The following is a 19,392-nucleotide window of genomic DNA, read 5'->3' on the forward strand; positions in this document are numbered from 1 at the left end:
TGACCTTCGACAAGTCACTTAACTTTTCTGTGCCTCATTTATCTCATATGGAAAATGGGAATTGACACAGAGTCCTGTGAGGGACAGGATTGTGTCCAACCTGATTACCCTGTATCTACCCCAGTGCTTAGAGTGCCTGGCACACAGTCAGCGCTTTAAAAATACCATTACTATTATTAGTAATACTAATGCAAAGCATGTAACATGCAGCATGGCGCTTAACTCACCTATGGATGAAGTTCTTCTTCTCCAAGTACTCCATGGCTGAGGAGATTTGCGTAGCCATGTAGAGCAGCACAACTGCGCTCACCTCTTCTCGGTTGCACTCTCGAAGGTAATCAAGCAGGTTCCCATACGGCATGTACTCGGTCACGATGTAAAAAGGTGGCTCTAAGGTGCACACGCCTGAGAGGCCAAGAAAGGTCAAAGGGTCAGAGGTGGAAAATATTTTCGACAAAAAGATCTCTCAGCCCCCAGCGCATGCAATGAACCCCAAACCATCACAGACAGTACTGAAAGCCAATTCTGTTAGTTTTTTTCCCCTCTCTCCTCATAAATTTCTTCATTATCAGCATGATGTTGCTGAAACAGAGAAGAGAAGATCTCCTTGCAATCCACTCCAAAACTCTGGTCTTCGTTATGTTTGCTCTTTTGACATTCCCCAGACCCTCAGGATTTAAAGAATGTCTAGGCAAGGGTCTGGCCGAAGCACGGACATATGGACTCATTCCATGATGGGGTGCAGCATGATTGAAATTTCTAGAGTTCGTTACATGCCCAATATTACATCTGTTACATGATCCTTAAAGTCTAAAGTCTTAAGCCACCAGAACCTTAAAGTCTTAAATGGGGAGACAGACATTAAAGTAAATTACAGATAAAGGAAATGGCATAGTGTTAGGTTATGCACCTAAGTGCTGTAGGACTGAGGATGGGGTAGGGGAAATGGAGGCTTAGTCAGGGAAGGCCTCTTGGAGGAGATGCCATTTCAGGAGGGTTTTGAAGAGGGGGAGAGTAGTATATGAAAGGAGAGGGAATGCCAGGCCAGAGTGAAGATAAGGGAAGAGAAGCAGCATGGCTGCTTTCAACTACTGCTGGAAGAGCATACACAGTGCTCAGGACCCATCCTGGGGATGGTGGGAACACAATACACCTAGACTGATAAAAGCAGAGCTGGGGGCTTCTGGGAAAGGACCAGTTGGCTCCCATTCCCAGGATGGACTGGAGGGGGCAAAGGGAGAGAAACAAAAGATTGTTTTCCCTTCTTTCCATTGCTATTCCTCATTCCACTACAGATGCTGCCTCTGGCAGCTCCAATAATGCTGCCAGTGCAGGATCAAAGATCATGTCTACTAACTCTGTTATATTGTACTCTCCCAACTTCATAGCACAGTGCTCTGCGCACAGTAAATGCTCAAGAAATAGCAATGATTGAACCTAGCACACACATCTCCCCTCCAGACAGAATCTTAGGACAGCTGTCCATCAGTATATCTTGACCCCAGTAACTGGGGCTTCCTATCAATATCTGTCTTCTCATTTTTAAACACGGTTCATGAAATATTCTGGCTGAAAAGGCACAGACTTGGTTCGCGGCCCTCGACCAGGATAAGAGACAGCTAAGCCCTACTGAAAACCTGGCACTTTCTGGCTAAATCTATTGACTTGGGGAGGTGGAATTTCCTCACTTGGACAATGCCCCAAACTACAGCTCAGGGATGCCGTGAAGATTAATGAGACACTAACTGTCCTTGAAATTCTTAGGAGAAAGGGGTCACATATTCAAAACATGGGCATTATTTTATAACAGATGAGATAAACTACACTCTCCTTTACTTGGAGTGAATCACCCATAGCCTGCTTTGGGACAAATCTCCCACACGATAGGAATCTGGGAAAGTCTACCTAAATGCTGCCAAGGGTAAAAACTGAACCAAAGCAAAATAATTTGTTTACATGCCCACCTTTGATTCCATTGTACATAACTACACTACAAAGACATGGTCCAGCCTGGAGCACCTATGTCCTAATAAGACAAACGCAGGTCAACTTTTCCTAAATTTTAGAAATGGAAGAAAGGGCTTCAAAAGCACCCCCAAAAATCTTGAATTTGGGGCGGGGCTTTTGGGCCATCAGCTGCCATGCTAGTGGATTTGTGAGAAGACAGAAGAGAGTAGGGAAATGGAATGTGGCTGTGGACTCTGTAATACTGTACTCAGCCGAACACTTAATTCAGTGCTCTGAACACATCAAGCGCCCAATGAATTTGACTGATTGATTGGTTGAAATGGAAGGAGTGGATAAGTTGAAGATGAAGGAGCAAGAAAAGCAAAGAGAATGGCAGGATGTGAAAGAGCAAGTGGCAAATGGGGATGTGGGGTAGTGGCCCAGAGGGCAGCTCAGTCCTAGCTACTGTCCTCCCCCTTCTTCTCTGCTTGTGGCCCTTCCATACACTGTCACATTATAATGCCGACAGTCACGCTGAGGGGCTTTGTCTACCTTACTGGTATTGGTATGCTCTGCAGGAAATAAAGGGTGTCATTTAAGAAATCAGAATATAATGGGGAAACCAACTAAGCCCAAGCCACCTGTCTCCTTTTCACTGATACTGGCTGATTTCCAGAGCTTCATGTCAACTGTGTTTACAAAGAAATAGCCCCTCAGTGCAGGCACTTCACTCACCTAACAGTTGTACCAGATTAGGGTGTTTGATTTCTTTCATCACAGCGGCTTCTTTCAGAAACTCTTCCACCTCCATGGTGTCTTCCTAGAGAAAGGGGAAGGAAAAGAGGGAAACCCCTCTTAATCACTTGCAGGCCAGCTGACCCGCAGTTTCGATGCATCGCTCAAATGACACCACCCTCGGCCGGCTGGAGGTCACTGGTCTGACAGCGGGATACTGCAAGTCACCGATGCTCACTACTTCGTCGACACCCCGACTTGCCAGACTGGATTTCTACCAACCAGAATGCTGAATGAAATTCAGCCATCATGACCTATAATCGACTGTAATATAGGACAGTGGAATTGGACCCTTTATTGCTTTAAAAAGAGCTGCCAGCACATTAAGGAGAGGTGATTTGTGAGTTTCTGGGGAGGCTTTGAAAGACTCCTCAGCTGGAGAAGTGATGTGACAACATGGAAATTTAGCTGTAGGGTGATGAAATAAAACGGCCAGAGCCTGGGAGCAAGGATAAAAGAAAAAATGAAGGTCAGGTGGGTGGCTAAGGGAAACTGGCTTGGTATTTTTGACTCACTGAAAACGAGCCCCCTCCTCGACAGCAGGAGGCAGCCTTGGCCAACAAGTCACACTAGGCCTCCTTCAAAAACGACACAATTTGTTTCTGGCAGCCCACTGAGAGAAGCAAAAGCAGTAGCAGCCCTCTCTGTCAGCCTTTTCCTACATGTGGGTTTCGCTGCATTGCAGAGAGCGGCCTTAAAGCCTCTGCTGAGATTCTCTGCGGCTGTATCATCAGCAGAGGAGCTAGGGTTTTACCATCAAAATCTGCTGATGTGTTTGGCATCGGTGGGTGGAAAACATTCTTGAGTTGGAGGCACGCTGCTATTTTCAAGTGACTGAAGGCACCGACAAGAGAAGCCCGAGGGCAGTGAATCTCTTCTACTCACCTTTAGTGTTTTCACAGCAACCGTCAAATTGTATTTCCTCCACACGCCAACGTACACCTCTCCATACTGTCCACCCCCGAGTTTGTGCTTCATGGTGATGTCTGTTCGTTCCATTTCCCATTTGTCATAGATGGGGGACACTCCGTAGACTGTGGGCTTATTGCACTTGGGAGCTGGGTAGTGTAGGGTTGTCACCAGTCCATCAGCCACTGTGGAGTGATGGTGAACAAGTTCTGCCAAAGTGCTAAAGCGGCTATCTGTCGTCACGTACACCTAGTGGGAAAAGGAGAGAAGACATTTCAGAGAAGCTCAATGTGGGCAAAGAACATGTCTTCCAACTCTGTACTGCTGTACTCTCCCAAGCACTTAGTAGAGTGTTCCACTGTAAGCACTCGGTAAATACAATTGATTGATTAAAATGGGTCAGGAGTTGAGAGTGGACTGTTCTTTCCAAAGAAAAAGCAAAATACTTGGGTGGATGCTTCTTCGGTCGCCTGGATTCTCAGCCCCTCTGAACACCTTAGCAGAACAGTGCGCATTCGGAACGGAAAGCAACTTCAGTCCATCTGCCAATGGGTTCCAAGGGAGCCCGAACTCGACTGAGTATATCAAAGGAAACTTCTCTGGCTGGAGGTAGCTAACGGTACCCGCTGGAAGTAAAATCTCCACCAAAAGTAGAACCCTTGCCTTTGTCAGAACATCAGCCACCAGAAAAGGTCCTTCCTTTGGGGCATCTGACCGCAAGCTACCTATGGGGAATTTCTTACTCACTGTAAAGTCAAGCATTGACATCCAGAAATCAGAGCAGTGGTGATTTTCTAGCCAACTATCTCATTCACCTCAAGTTAACGGATTTCATTAGTTCCTGGGTTCAGCCAGTATTCAATCATTCAATTTAAAAATTGATTAGAAAAGCAAACAAGCCAGGGTTTTTCAAGGTGAAGAGGTGGCTCACCCCATGACATAATTTTCAAGTTTCCTTCTCACAAGCTTCCCCATCCTATATTCTACAGACCATGCAGTGAACGCTTTCGCCACCAGCTCACTCTGAACAGATACTGGCTTCCAGCAACTTGACATCGAGGCCTATCCCCAAAAGCTAACTTACCAGCCTCTTAGCTGCCTTCAACACTGTGGGCCTCCCTTTTCCCCTTTCTCCTGGAAACACTAACCTCAGCTTCACTGAACTGTCCTCTCCTGATTTTTTGTTTGTTTTGTTTTGTTGTTTTTCTTTTCGGGGGAGGGTACACAAAGCAAGCTGTGTGGAAATGAACAGATCGGAACCCAAGGTCTGATAAATACTTGATAAATTAATGCACCAACAGATGCTGCTCTTGTTCTTTACCGAAGTTAACCTTCATTGAACATTTCCTTTCCTGCATCAAATCCCGGGGACCCCTAGAACGTCTCACCTTGCCATCTGCGGTGGTATTGATCCTGTAGTGGTAAACGCGTCCCTCGAACCTGAGCGAGATGGACAGCTGCCCGGGGCTGCTCTCACTTTCCCGCACCAGGAAGCTCCCGTTGATGAGGCTGCTCAGCAGATACTCGGCTGCGCTGCGGGACACGGGCCCGTGGTACCAGGAATGCTTCTCCAGGCTGTTCACTGGAGTGATGTAGTTGCTTGGCACCCAACCCTGCCCATTCTTGGAGCGCACCTCACTCCATTCGCCATTCTGGTTGTAACCCAGGACTCGGAGCTTCTCACCTGAATTCGGTGGCAGAGGCAAAGAGAAACAGAGTGAGATTTTCATTCCAAATCCACTCAGCTCTTCGTCAAATAAGACTCACTACTGAAAGCTTTCCCTTTGAAGAAGGAAGATTTCTTGTCTGTAGGCACGCTTAGGCGTATTTTCCAAGTTTTTTGAGGAAAATTAAAAACATGAAAATCAAAGGTGAAAAACAGCTTCTGGGAACAAATAAGATTTTAAACCAACACTAAAATTGCATGACATCTGACCTGAAGGCCTCAGGAAAGAAAATTTTATAATGGCAAAGCTCAACACAGCTGTAAGTAAAACAAAGCATTTCCTCTCCTTGCCTCCGTGCAATCTGGCTTCCACCTCCTCCACTCCACGGAAACTGCCTTTCTAAGGTTATTGATGACCTCCTTTTCAAATCCAATGCCCTCTACTCCTTCCTAATCCTTCTTAACATCTTAGCTGCCTTCAACACGGCAGACCTCCCATTTTCCCCCTTTCTCCTGGAAACACTGACCTTGGCTTAACTGACACTGTCCTCTCCTGTTTTTCTGGGTTGCTGTTATTTAAATGGTATTTTTATTAAGTGCTTACTATGTGCCAGGCACTGTACTAAGTGCTACATAGATACAAGAAAACCAGTTGGAAAAAGTTCACATCCCACAAGGGGCTTGCAGTCTCATCCCCGTTTTACAAATGAGGCAACTGAGGCACAGAGCAGTTAAGTCACTTGCCCAAGGTCACACAGCTGACAAGAGGCAGAGCCGGGATTAGAAGCAAGGTCCTTTCAGGCTCCTTTAGTGCTTTTCGCCCTCTACCTGAAGGAGGTCTGGGACTCAGGTCTGGGTCCCATTTTATTCTCCATCTACACCCAATCCCCTAGGTAACTCACTTGCTCCCACAGCTTCAACTACCAACTCGCCCTCTCCCCCAACTTCATTTGGGTAGTTTCCCCAATCGACCTCTCCAGCCCTGACCTCTCCACCTCTGCAGTCCCCATGCCACCTCCATGGCACTTATGTTCTCAGCATTATGCTCTACTATTTCTCTTTCTGTAATTCATTTTAATGCTTGCCTCCCCCTGTAACTGTAAGCTCTCTGTTGGCATGGGTCATGTCTACCAACTCTATTTTTTATGGTATTTGTTAGGCACTTACTATGTGCCACAAGCATTGTATTAAACCCTGGGGCAGAAACAAGATAAGTGGTTGGACACAGTCCCTGTCCCACAAAGGGCTCACAGTCCCAATCCTCATTTTACACATAAGGAAACTGATAGAGAAATGACTTGGCAAGGACACGCAGTAGACAGATAGCAGAACCAAGATTAGAACACAGGTCCTTTGATTCTCAGGCGTGTTCTCTATCCACTAGGAAACACTACTCCTCAGCAGTACTCTATTACACTGTACTTTTCCAAGCATTTATTACAGGGCCTGGCACACAGTAAGCGCTCTATAAATACCACTTAGCAAAGAAGAAAAAAGGGTACTAGTAGGAAAACTTTAAATAGGGACAAGATTCCTTGCTGAATCTTAGTCCTCTGGTATGTACCACAACCCACCAGAGCACCTAGCATCAGGCCTCACCCACAGGTGACTCAAGAAATGCTTGTGATATGAAGCCAAATATTCCCTCAAGTTCTTTTCACACTAGGGGGCCTTTACCCAGTGGTCTTAAAAACACAAAAGATAGCCTGTTTCCAGATATTCTGCAGGCAACAAAGAGCCTTTTTTTAGCCAGGTGTCTCTCTGCCTTTTTACATATTCCATTTCTTCATTCAAATATAAACAATGAGTCATTCTATTTGTCCTTTTCTTCTGGTATGCGCCGCGTCTCATCTTACCGTTGAAACAGAATTCTACCTGTCAATGTCATTTCACTGAGACTCTTCCTTCCATCCCGCCCCCACATGCTTCAACAAAACGATTAATTTAACTACTGGCTGTGATAATATGAATCACCTTGCTCCAATGGCAATGCTGTGGGGATGAGTGCCTTCTAAATCACACCTTCCTGAGCCCCTTGGGCAGGTATATGCAATCATTTCCCATCATTTCCATAAGTCAATTCCAAGAATCAGAGTTTCCATGAGATAATGGAAAGTGTGAGAAGATACTGAGTTCCCTATTTACCTTACCTTTGGTGATGCTGAGTGTGTTGTCACCGCTTGCTACAAAATCATAAAGTGCAACAAAGAGATTGGGGTCACTCTCAGTGGCTCCAAGCAGGTTCTCCTTGGAGCTCCACCTGATGGCTTCATTCAAGGCCTGGGGTTCAACATCACAGCCATAGGGGCGATGCAAGGCCTCTGAAAAGACAGACAGAGAAAGAAATTACAATCCCTGCAAAAGGAAGGAATTAGTCTGAATTCAGTGCACGTACATAATTCCTGGCTACTCCTTTATAATGAGAACTCCCAAGGTGGGACAGGGCTTCCACGTTCATAGTCAGGGAGAGAGAACATATATATATGTTCCAGAATCTAATATGCAGCCTATTAATATTCTGAGCACAACAAAGCATCCCACATGGGAAGAACAGTGCAAGATGGTTACAGAAGCAAAAATGAAAATGTGTTTCAGTCCTGATTTGGATTCATCCTCTAAACTGTAAAATTTTTGTGCAGGAGAGGAAGGGAAGTATTGTGTTATCTTAAAATGAAGTTGGAAATTCTGCAAGTCATACTGAATTTCTTTCCTACAAGGAAATACTGTATATTTTCTTATGAAAAATAGTTCAATATAGTCAGCTTCCCTAAAAATTAAGTAGATGTATATATATGCATATACATATAATATATACAAACACACACACACAATCACCAAAACCCACCATCTGTTTGCAGATAGAGAATTCCTGATATCTTGTTTGGACACAGTCCATGCCCCACATGCTCACAGTCTTCATTCCCATTTTACAGATGCCGTAACTGAAGCACTGAGAAATTAAGTGACTTGCCCACAGTCACAGAACAGACAAGTGGCGGAGCTGAGATTAAAACTCAGGTCCCCTGACTCCTAGTCCATGCTCTTCCCACTAGGCCACGGTGTTTCTTATAGGAAATCCTAAAAAAAATTAATGTTACACTTTGCTTTGTACTAATCAATATCTGACCTACAAGAATTGCCCCCGAATACGCTTGGCAGCAGATGCAATTTTCTGCATTTCCACTGTTATTATTATTAGTAGTAGCAATTATACTAATAGTGGTATTTTTAAGCAATTACTATGTGTCCAGCACTGGACTAAGCGCTGGGGTCCATATAAGATAATCAGATCCCATATGGGGCTCACAATCTAAGTACAAGGGAGAACAAGTGTTGAATTCCCATTTTGCAGATGAGGAAACTGAGGAACAGAGAAGTTAGGTGACTTTCCCCAAATCACACAGCAAAGCAGGTTTAAAACCCAGGTCCTTTGACTCCCAGGCCCATGCTCTTCCCACTAGGCCATGCTGCTTCTCCAGTTACTTTAATAAGAAACCTTTCTTTATTCTTGCAGTTTTTCTGGGCAGTTAACTATCCACCTCCATCCTATATATCTGCTCTCTTCATCCACTAATCCCACTACTCTCATTCTCTTCCTTCCTCCCAAGCAAACCTTTCAGCCATACCTTGCTCCTGGACCCTCTCATCTTCATCCCCTCTTCATGCTACTGCTCATCCAGTCAAGGCCTCCCTCCTCTCCTAAACATCTGACAGAGCACACCCCTACCCACATTCAAAGCCCTCCTAGAATCTCACCACCTTCAACAGCTTTCACTGAATAATTCCCAACAACACAAGTCACATAATCTCATCAGCCATCCCTCAAAAAACTTCAGAATTTAGTCCCATTCTCAGCACTCTGTGTGTGTGTTTGTGAGAGAGAGAATGCACAACTGTGCATGTGCTTGTATGTTTATTCAATTACATATTCAATTATTTATGTTGATAATACTCTGTAAATAATTTTATGCCCATTTACCCCATTTAGACTGTGAGCTCCTTGGGGTAGGGAATGGGGCTTCATTCTGTTGTCCCTTTCTAGGTGCTTAGTGGATGCTCAAATACCACTACTAGTATCAATTGCAATTAAGGAGAATATAAGGGTCAAGGAAAGGAAAGAAACAGATGACCTTACTGGACAGCAGGTAGAAATCCCACCACAACTACTTCCAAAAATACCGTTAATTTAAGGTGGGTGCACACAAATCTGCAGTTTTGTCCCGATATTGATTCCAATTGGGTGAAACTATAGGGTCCCTAAGATTGGGTTAACAACTGGGATGGGAAGTTTCTACTGCTGGTGCTGTTGTTTCCCCACTGAAACTCACTTTGTGGGAAGGAAAGTGGGGAAGACTGATAATTATACTTTAGAAGAGATTCAAATATATCAAACACTTGCATCCCAATCCTCAGAGGCCAAATATAAACAGCTTGACATTAAAACAAACATATATCACCAGTCTAATATCTGCTGTCACAACTTCAAACTGCTTAAAATTCACAATGAGCATATTTTAGAAGTTTATCTTTGTCACCCAGAGGTGAAAGTCATGTGCATTCAACGCTTACAAGATAAAGAGAAGCAGTGTGGCTTATTGGAAAGAGCCCGGGCTTGGGAGTCAGAGGATGCGGGTTCTAATCCCGGCTCCACCACCTGTCTGCTGTGAGACTTTGGGCAGGTCACTTAACTTCTCTGTGCCTCAGCTTCCTCATCTGTAAAATGGGAATTAAGACTGTGAGCCCCACACGGGACAACCTGATGACCTTGTTTCTACCCCTGCACTTACAAGAGTGCTTGGCATATAGTAAGCACTTAAATACCATCATTATTATTATTACCTTTTCTCTACCAGCATCCTAACCCACACAACCAGTAAGTTAACAGATGCAGCAATCACACAGAAACACCACAAATACTACAGCAGAGAACTTGCTAAGAGGCCACACAACACAGTCAGGGATACTAGTGGAAAAGTGCCACCGGTCAACAACTGAACACCCTGCAGGAAAACCGCTTGCCCACTGCTGCAATGGGTCACCGTTGGGAATTCAAAGCAGATGTGGGGTTGCCAGCCACTCCTCTTGAATGCAAAGAGGCTCAGGGCAGCATTCCCAACAGCTGCATAACATACTGAAAGGGCTGATTTGGAGGAAAGAAAAAAGAAAAGGCCAGACTAACATATGATGAATATCTTTCAGCAGACATAGGATTACATGTACCAGATTCTTCTCTATTCTAATGAAACTTAATCTACTTTAGCAGAATTACCACTGGGCAATAAAATTGGGGCATTTTTTTTTTTTTTTGCAAATATGAAAGGAATGGTATGAGTGAAGTGTACATGCCCAAGCAAGGGAAGCATATGTAACACCACATGTTCTTCATTAACAAATGGCTTTGACTGAAGATGACACAATACCCATTATTCTTCTTAACCGTGACAAAAAGGGACTAATCCCCACTACATACTGTTTCCTACAGGACGAAACTATACAAAAGCAAAGAAACACACACTTGAAAGTGAGCCAAGACTAGCAGTAGATAAGCTCAGAGTGAGGTACACGGGGGATGGGGGACGGAATCCTAAACCCTTTGAAGGAAATATAAAAACAACAGAAGTCCATAACTAATTACTGGAAAAAAAAGGACTGGCTGAACTAATTGGGACTTGTGCTTTTGGGGGATTTTCTGAATTTTAAAAATTCATCTCCTAACAAGCTCCACTTAGATACGTGGACATTCTGACAAGTGAGGTTTAGATAGTCAGTTTACTACTGCCTTGGATAAGTCTGATATCAAACTTAAAGAGGACTACCACAAGGTCAGGTTTTTGTTTCTGAGTCCAGGATGTGTTAAGATGTTTTGACAATGGTGGAGCAGAAGAAGAGTCCTATAGGAAAAATAGGCCCCTTCCCAGGTCAACTGATTCTTCAAAAACAGGCTCAAATTTAGAAAAACATTCCCTTCTTACCCAATCTCAATTATTATTTTACTTTTTTTAATTTATTTTTAAAGTAAAAAGGTCACATTTCCTTCCCCTTTTCCCACCCACCCCTTTGTTCCCTGAGCCTTGATAGTTTCTTTCCTGGACAGCCTGTCTACACAGGAAATCCATTCACACACAATCCTCACTCCCACAACCAGCAATGATCAAAAAGAAAATGGAAAAAATATTCTAAGGAAGAATGCACTTTATTTTAGAATGTGGTCAGGAATTAATTTTTTTCTCCTGTGACTTTCTGATTTTGAAGCATTAGACAGTCTTTTTCATTTATTGGATTTACCCGGTACCTTCTTCTGCATAATCCCATGCCCAGATTATTGAGATATTGAATTCTGAACCCCCTTGAAACCACACACAGTGAAACTATTTGGGGAAGAAGCAATAAATTCAAATTGAAAAGGGAGAGAAAACAAAGCCCAAGAAACAGCAGAACAACAGAAGAGTAGAAATACTGGAAAGAGTAAGAAAATAATCAACACTTAACGTTCATAGCAGTCGATTCATGTCCCTCCCTGGAGATCGTTTTGGAAGAGGAGAGCTACCTGGTGCATAGGTAATTAGGAAAACACTGCCTAAATGCAAAAAGAACTATCAATCAATCACATTTATTGAGCAGTTACTTTATGCAGAGCACTATACTAAGTGCATACACAACTTCTAGAGGTCCCCTGTAGCTCCATGATTCTTCTACTTCACCAGCTGATGCTGTTAAACTCTAATTTACAATTTAAGAAGCACTGAGTGAACTGAATGGAAATGGCCAATAGTCTACATTCAGTTTGGGGACACGATTACTGACTTTAACTGGGAAATGATATTATTAAGAATTCCATTAGGCCTTTCAATAAATTCTGAATCAAATTAAATAAGGGGAAAGATTTTCTCTTTTCAAGAGAGGTGTGTTTCAAGAACATTATGGCAGACTATCTTTCTGTACAGCAGATAATGGTTACTTCTCAGTTTCTTGATTCAAGTAGTTTTAAAGCAAATGAAACATTCAGAGAAAGGAAATTCATCCTTGGGGGAGTTTTCACATTTCAATTAACATCTACCAAAAATATAAATACAGATCAATAAAGCTTAAACCAGAAAGATCAGTTCCCTAAACCTAAAGACCAATTTTCTAGCATATTAAATTAAGCTCTACATGACAAAAAATTTAAGACTTCCAACAGGTTTGCACTGGATTTTTAAACACCCTTCTCTTTTCCACTCCAAAAAGACCAATACTTGCACAAACTCGTTTCTGATAATACACTTTCTACACAACATTCCTCTTCAGTTACAAAGTAGTCCTGCGCAAGAAAGTTTAGATGATACATTGCCAAAAATCCCTATGAAATGCTTCATTCTAAATCTAAAACACATTATGAAATAGGCAGAATCCTTAAAGAGCAATTACACCGTTGAAGCTAATAGTCATTCACCATAGATATTCCCTTGTTCTAAGACACACTAGAATACATACTTCAGTTTTGGTCAATCCTGAAATTCTCTTAATAAAAACTATGGGATTTTCAAATTAAGCAGAAAAGTCCCTTTCTGACCCACTTCTTGGTTCCAGCGCAAGAACAAAATTTCAAAACACCAATTTACACAAAATTGAATTGGGCTCTCTTTCAGGATCATACCTGTCAAGTTGGATAAACCAGAATCTGAGACTTCATTACCCAGGCAGCAAGGGAGCTTGTCCTGTTTGCCATAACAGCTAGACGGCAGCAAGACTGTCCCGAGAATCATGCTCTGTTCAGGAACACGAAAGCGGAATTGTTCCAGGGCAGAGAGGACGCTGAGAATTCCACTCTCTGACGAGCCAAGATTAAACCTCTCTGAGGAGCTCTCACACACTTCATTGGCCAGGGGGAGCCAATACAAAAAGACACTCTTAAAACTCCACAAGTTGGTAGGGAGGGACCTGCAGAAAGCAGCTTGTACCAAATCGGAGGATTAGTTGTCAGTTGAGTCAGGCTGGAGCTCCAGGCAAAAATTTTATATGAGTAAAGAAACATTTATTTAGCAATTAAACAAGCTGGGATTAGCACAGGCAGTTTGGGTCTCATTTCACTAGAGTTGGTACAAAGGAGGGGTGGGGGGGAGGGGCTGGGGAAAGTAATGTTTCCTTGGAGAAAGCATGCCCATTTCAAAATGCCTCACCGAGAAAGGGAACACCCAAATTGGACTCAATTTCTTAGATTATTACATTTGTTCAAGAAGCTGTGAAAACGGTAAACGTTACCCTAAAGATCTGATTCTGACAGAATGCAGAAAATCGACACTGAGAGCTGAAAAACTCAGGCTGACATTCTGGACCTTTATCATTAAAAAATTCAATTAATAAGGTTCATGAAACAAATTTTTTGAATGTTATATTTCCTAAATCAAAATCAGACCACCAGCATTACTTTCAAGTAATCATTAAGCGTTCTTGGAATGTATGCTGCACTTCATACTTTCAGAGCATCCCACAATCATTAAATTAGCTAGTCCACCAAATTTTCTTTTTTACAGTATTTAAGCAAATGCCATGCATCAGGCACTGTATTAAGCACTGGGGTAGACACAAGCTTATATTGAATGTAGTTCATGTCCCAAATGGGGCTCACAGTCCTAATCCCCATTTTACAGATAAGGTAATTGAGGCACAGAAAACTTAAGGGACTTGCCCAAGGTCCCATAGGAGACAGGTAGTGGAGCCAGGATTAGAACTCACATTCTCTCCCAGGCCCATGTTCTTTCCATTATGCCACAACAGTTCTCTGGAAAGGTAAGTACCGTATTACCAACTTCCCAGGGAAAGACTGAGGGAGTCACCAGTTTGAGGTTTATATTGCCAATTCCTAATTATAAATTTGATGTTTTTCCCTTCAGTGATAAAGTCCTTGAAGGTGGTGACCATGTCTAATTTATGCTCTCTAAGGTCCCACTGCACAGAGTTCAGGCTACTAGGTCCTGTCCAGGCTGAAAATCTTTATCCAGGTTCAGTCAGTCAATCAATGATATTTACTGAGTATTTACTATGTGCAACGCACTGTACTTTCTAAGCACCTATGAGAATACAACAGAATTAGCGGACAAGTTCCCCGCCCATAACAACCTCGATGGCAGTCCAAATCGATATCTTCTATGCCTCCAAAACACGGTGCCAAGGACTAGCAGGGATCCAGAGCCTAATCTAGGAGGCAGGAACTTCTCCAGGGCTCTTGGTGTTTCCTGGAATTATGTTTTCTTCCACAAGATTTCCCAGATCCACCCCTTCTTCTCTAGCCAAACAGCTACCATCCTTACACAAGAGTTAATCATAACTAGACCATAATATTCTATCAGTTTCTCCCATTCTCCAGATTCCACTGCATTCTTCCACTTAGATCATCTCTCTTGTCTTGTCTTATGCCGAGTCGTTTCCGACCCATAGCGACACCATGGTCACATCTCTCCCAGAACGCCCTGCTCTCCATTTGCAATCATTCTGGTAGCAGATCCATAGAGTCTTAGAGTAAAATACGGAAGTGGTTTACCTTTGCCTCCTTCCGCGCAATAAACTTAAGTCTCCGCCCTCAACTCTCTCCCATGCCACTGCTGCCTAGCATGGCTGAGTTTTGACTTGTAGCAGATTGCTTTCCACTTGCTAGCCACTGCCCAAGCTAGAGAAGCAGCGGGGCTCAGTGGAAAGAGCATGGGCTTAGGAGTCAGAGGTCATGGGTTCTAATCCTGGCTCCGCCACCTATCAGCTTTGTGACTTTGGGCAGGTCACTTAACTTCTTGGTGCCTCTGCTACCTCATCTGTAAAATGGGGATTAAGTCTGTGAGCCTCACGTGGGACAACCTGCTTACCCTGTATCTACCCTAGGGCTTAGAACAGTGCTCGGCACATAGTAAGTGCTTAACAAATACCAACATTATTATTATTAGGTATGGAATGGGTAGGCTTCTGCTTGACTCTCCGTCCCGTAGTCAAGACTGGTAGAGTAGAGAAGCAGTGTGGTTCAGTGGAAAGAGCATGGGCTTGGGAATTAGAGATCATGGGTTCAAACCCCGGCTCCGCTGCTTGTCAGCTGTGTGACTGTGGGCAAGTCACTTCACTTCTCTGTGCCTCAGTTACCTCATCTGTAAAATGGGGATCAAGACTGTGAGCCTCACGTGGGACAATCTGATTACCCTGTATCTACCCCAGTGCTTAGAACAGTGCTTTGCACATAGTAAGCGCTTAACAAATACCAACATTATTATTACTGGAAACTCTCTAGATGTGATCCTGAGAGGGGCATCATCTCTCTACAGTGCCACTTAGCTCAAGTCTTTCAACTCCTCAAAAGCTTCTAATAGCAATTCATTTCTCTCTATATAATGGCCCAACTCCTGACCAATGGCTTTGAGGCACTCCATCAGCTCTCTTCCTCTTTCTTACCTGTTGTCTTTATCCCAATCTACCCGCTCAACCTTCCATCTGTGACTCCTTGCTCATGCCATTCAAACTTTCTTCCCACTACATCCCGGCTCCACCATTTGTTTGTTTTGTGACCTTGGGCAAGTCACTTCACTTCTCGGGGTCTCAGTTACCTCATTTGTAAAATGAGGATTTAAGACTGTGAGCCCCATGGGACAGTCAAGCGAATTAGCTTTTATCTACCCGAGTACTTAGTACAGTGCCTGGCACATAATAAGCACTTAACAAATGCTACAATTATTATTAATAAAAGCAGACACTAAAATGAAATAGAGGTAGGAGGAAACAACAGAGTAAGAGATTGGGGCATGCTCAAGTGCTTAAATGACTTGAAAACATGGAGGTGGCATTTGGGGGGCTTTAGGATATAGAGAGGATAGATTAAATGAGGAAGGGCTTCTTGGAAGAGATGTCATTTTCAAAAGTGCTTGGAAGGTGGATGGCATAGTGATCTGCCAGTTGTGAAGAAGGAGGAAGGTCAAGGCAGAAGAGAATGTGTGAGGAAGAGTTTGGCAGTGGGACAGATGAGAAGGAACAGTGAGTAGACTGGCTTGAGTGTAAAGACTGTGTGAGGTGGGAGGTTGTGGGAAATGAATGAGGCTAAGGAGAGGAAGAGACTTGACAGGGTGTCATAAAACCAGTGGTCAAGAGTTTCTCCTTGGTGCAGAGAGGAATGGAGGAGTGGAGAGTCATACTCAGAACAATGTTTCAGAAAAATGATTTGGGCAACAGAGTGGTCTATGGCCTGGAGAGTGGAGAAACTGAAGAGAGGGAAATCAGTGACGAGGCAGATGCAGTACTTAAATTGAGGAAAGACAAGTGAGAAGCAGCGCGGCTCAGTGGCAAGAGCCCGGGCTTGGAAGTCAGAGTTCATGGGTTCGAATCCCGACTCTGCCACTTGGCAACTGTGTGACTGTGGGCAAGTCACTTCACTTCTCTGGGCCTCAGTTCCCTCATCTGTAAAATGGGGATTAACTGTGAGCCCCACGTGGGACAACCTGATGAACCTGTATCTACCCCAGTGCTTAGAACAGTGCTCTGCACATAGTAAGCGCTTAACAAATACCAACATTATTATTATTATTATTAAGTGCATTGACAGGCGGGGTAGCAGTGTTAATAGAGAGGAAGGGGTGGATTCTGGAAATGGTGCACAAGAAGAACTGTCAAGATTTGGCAGTAGACCTAATATGGATGAGAATTGAAGGAGAGGGAGGTGTCAAGGCTACAAGTAAGAGAGATGGGGAGGATGAAAACCCTCAGATGGTAAGCCCTGAGAACAGGGATCACGTCTCCTAAATTTTACTGTTCACTCCCAAATATTCAGTATAGTACTCTATATACAAAAGGCATTCAAAAACTACTGACTGATTAACTGGGGTTGTTAGGATTGATATTCGCCCCACTCAACCCACAGCATCTACATACATATTATAAATTATATTATAAACAATTTATTTATATCAATGCCTGTTTTCCCCTCTAAACTGTAAGCAAGCTGTAGGCAGGGAACAGCTCTACCAATTCTGTTGTATTGTACTCTCCCGAACACTTAGTACAATGCTCTGCAAAGAGTAAGTGCTCAATAAATGCCACTGATGATGGTGGTGAAGTTTATCCTGGACCTAATCTGTTTGGCTAAGTCTAACCTGAACTTTGAGTTCAGGACTCAAGGGCTGACAAGTCCATACTGTACTTTGCACAGCCATGCCACCTGGGAGACACCAATTCAGTAAGAATAGTCTTAAAGAGAGTCACTTTCCTTTGGCCTCTCAGAATACGTTTCTTACTGCTTGTACTGAGCAGGATTACTCCTAAACGAAAAAGTCTGGGCATGCACCCTCAGAGTTGTGCCTCCCTTGAGGCAACCCTGAAAAACAATCTTCGCAGCTGACATCTGCAAAATGATAGTATGGTCATATCCACTCACCTTTGTGGATCATAACCGCCTGAAAGCAACCACCAGATCGAAACACATTGTTTCAGCGTCCCTGTCTTCGTCAGCTGTTCCTTCATCTCTCCCGTCTTACTTTGGAACTGATCAGTGACACTCCAACCTCTGTCATTCCGGTCTCCAAAGTCTTGGAAGCTATTTATAGCCTGCTTCCAAATATCCATGCCTTTTCCTGTAGCCCTGTTCTCTAAGTTGCAGACGAGGCTAAGTAGTACCCTCTCCAGCTTGTAGAAGATGGCTACAAGGGACCCTTGGGTCCCATTTCTAACCCTGGAAGCCCTGCTAATATAAGGATGTTCTATTTTTCCAGGGGACATGCTCGTACCTGCAGTAAATTCAACTCTGGTTTAGCCAGCATATCTACGGTTTACTGTAGCACTTTTTGGTCTCATTTCAGTGTGGAAGAACTTTAAAGCATGAGAATTACCCAGTACAAACAAGTCTTTATGTTGAGAAATAAAGTCCTCAGTGGCCTGGGAGTCCATCTGATTGATAACTATTGCTCAAGGTGTTGGCAGCTCTGCCCGATCCCCCTCCCCACTACCAGCCTGCCTGACAACAGGCAGCTGAAATCACAGGGTGGCGAGCTGGAAAAGCCTGAAATACTACCTGACAATCAGACGGTTGTACTGACGTCTGGGTTCCCAGAGAGTTATGAATCAGGACTGGTGGCTCCAAACGCATTAGTCTTATCTTCTTGGCACAGTTGTTATAAACTTTAGCTTGGTGCCTATTATTTTCTTGGCTAAAATCTGCCCAGGAAAACCTAGAATTTTCCCTCAGAAAATGCATCTTCAAAGAACTGCTCTTCCCATTAAAATGCAGACTACAAATACTGTTAACTGAAGGACTGAAGAAGGAAGGAGGAGTGCTTTCCTGCTTGAATAGAGATACCCACTCTTGCTGCTTATCCTCAGGAGCAGGGGCAAGAGTTAGGAAACTCTGAGCCACTTATTCTGAGAAGACTGGAGGGACCGTTCACTGTTCTGGAAAAAAATGAGTAGAGGGTAAGATGGGTTTCACGTCCCACCATCTTGGAATTCATCTCTTTCTGGCTTTTCCCCTTCCTGGAACCAGGAGCAAGCAAAGAGAGCTAAGCAGCTCAGAGCTGCTTTAATCCTGCAACAGTACGCATGTTGAATGCACAGTGAAACAAGTGATTTTGTGAGGTTTTCAAAGGCAACATAAGATATGGTTCCTGCCCTCACGGCGTTTACAATCCCACTGGAAAGGTGGAACAAATACAAATAAGGGCAAAGAAAACATAAGTAGCCCGAACGAATGGAACCCACAAATGTGAATTATGAAGCAATGTACCCAGGTCCTGGGGATAACTGGAGTGAGTGGTGTGAGTAGAAGTAGCAGGTAGTAGGAAGGCTTCAAGGAGGAAGTACGCTTTAATGGAGAGAAGGAATACGGATTAGCAAGGAGGGAAAGGCATGCCAGATGAGATAAATGGTACAATACTAATTTCTCAGCATTCTAAGTCATATAAACCCATCAGCCAATTGTAACATTTAAGATATTATTTATATCTGCCCTCACCATTAACTGAATTAATGTACATATAATTGAATAATAATGATGGTATTTGTTAAGCACTTTGAATAATCGATTTAATTATTTATTTTGACAGCTCTGATTGTAAATATTTTCATATTTGTCTCCACCA

The 19,392-nt window shown here is 43.5% G+C and overlaps 1 protein-coding gene across 4 annotated transcripts in view; it reads right to left on the reverse strand.

The window, feature by feature from the left end:
- The window catches only part of ABL2 (ABL proto-oncogene 2, non-receptor tyrosine kinase), a 101,505-nt gene that overhangs the window by 7,625 nt on the left and 74,488 nt on the right, over window positions 1–19,392 (reverse strand). For all 4 annotated transcript variants that reach the window (XM_029081143.2, XM_029081144.1, XM_029081141.1 and 1 more), the window contains 5 exons: window positions 7,468–7,638; window positions 5,040–5,335; window positions 3,628–3,900; window positions 2,683–2,767; window positions 228–405 (listed from right to left, as the gene is read on the reverse strand). In XM_029081143.2, the coding sequence (XP_028936976.1) occupies window positions 228–405; window positions 2,683–2,767; window positions 3,628–3,900; window positions 5,040–5,335; window positions 7,468–7,638 (1,003 nt within the window). The remainder of the gene's footprint in view (window positions 1–227; window positions 406–2,682; window positions 2,768–3,627; window positions 3,901–5,039; window positions 5,336–7,467; window positions 7,639–19,392) is intronic.

Source organism: Ornithorhynchus anatinus, chromosome 16 (assembly GCF_004115215.2).
Source record: "Ornithorhynchus anatinus isolate Pmale09 chromosome 16, mOrnAna1.pri.v4, whole genome shotgun sequence".
NCBI classification, from domain to species: Eukaryota; Metazoa; Chordata; class Mammalia; order Monotremata; family Ornithorhynchidae; genus Ornithorhynchus; species Ornithorhynchus anatinus.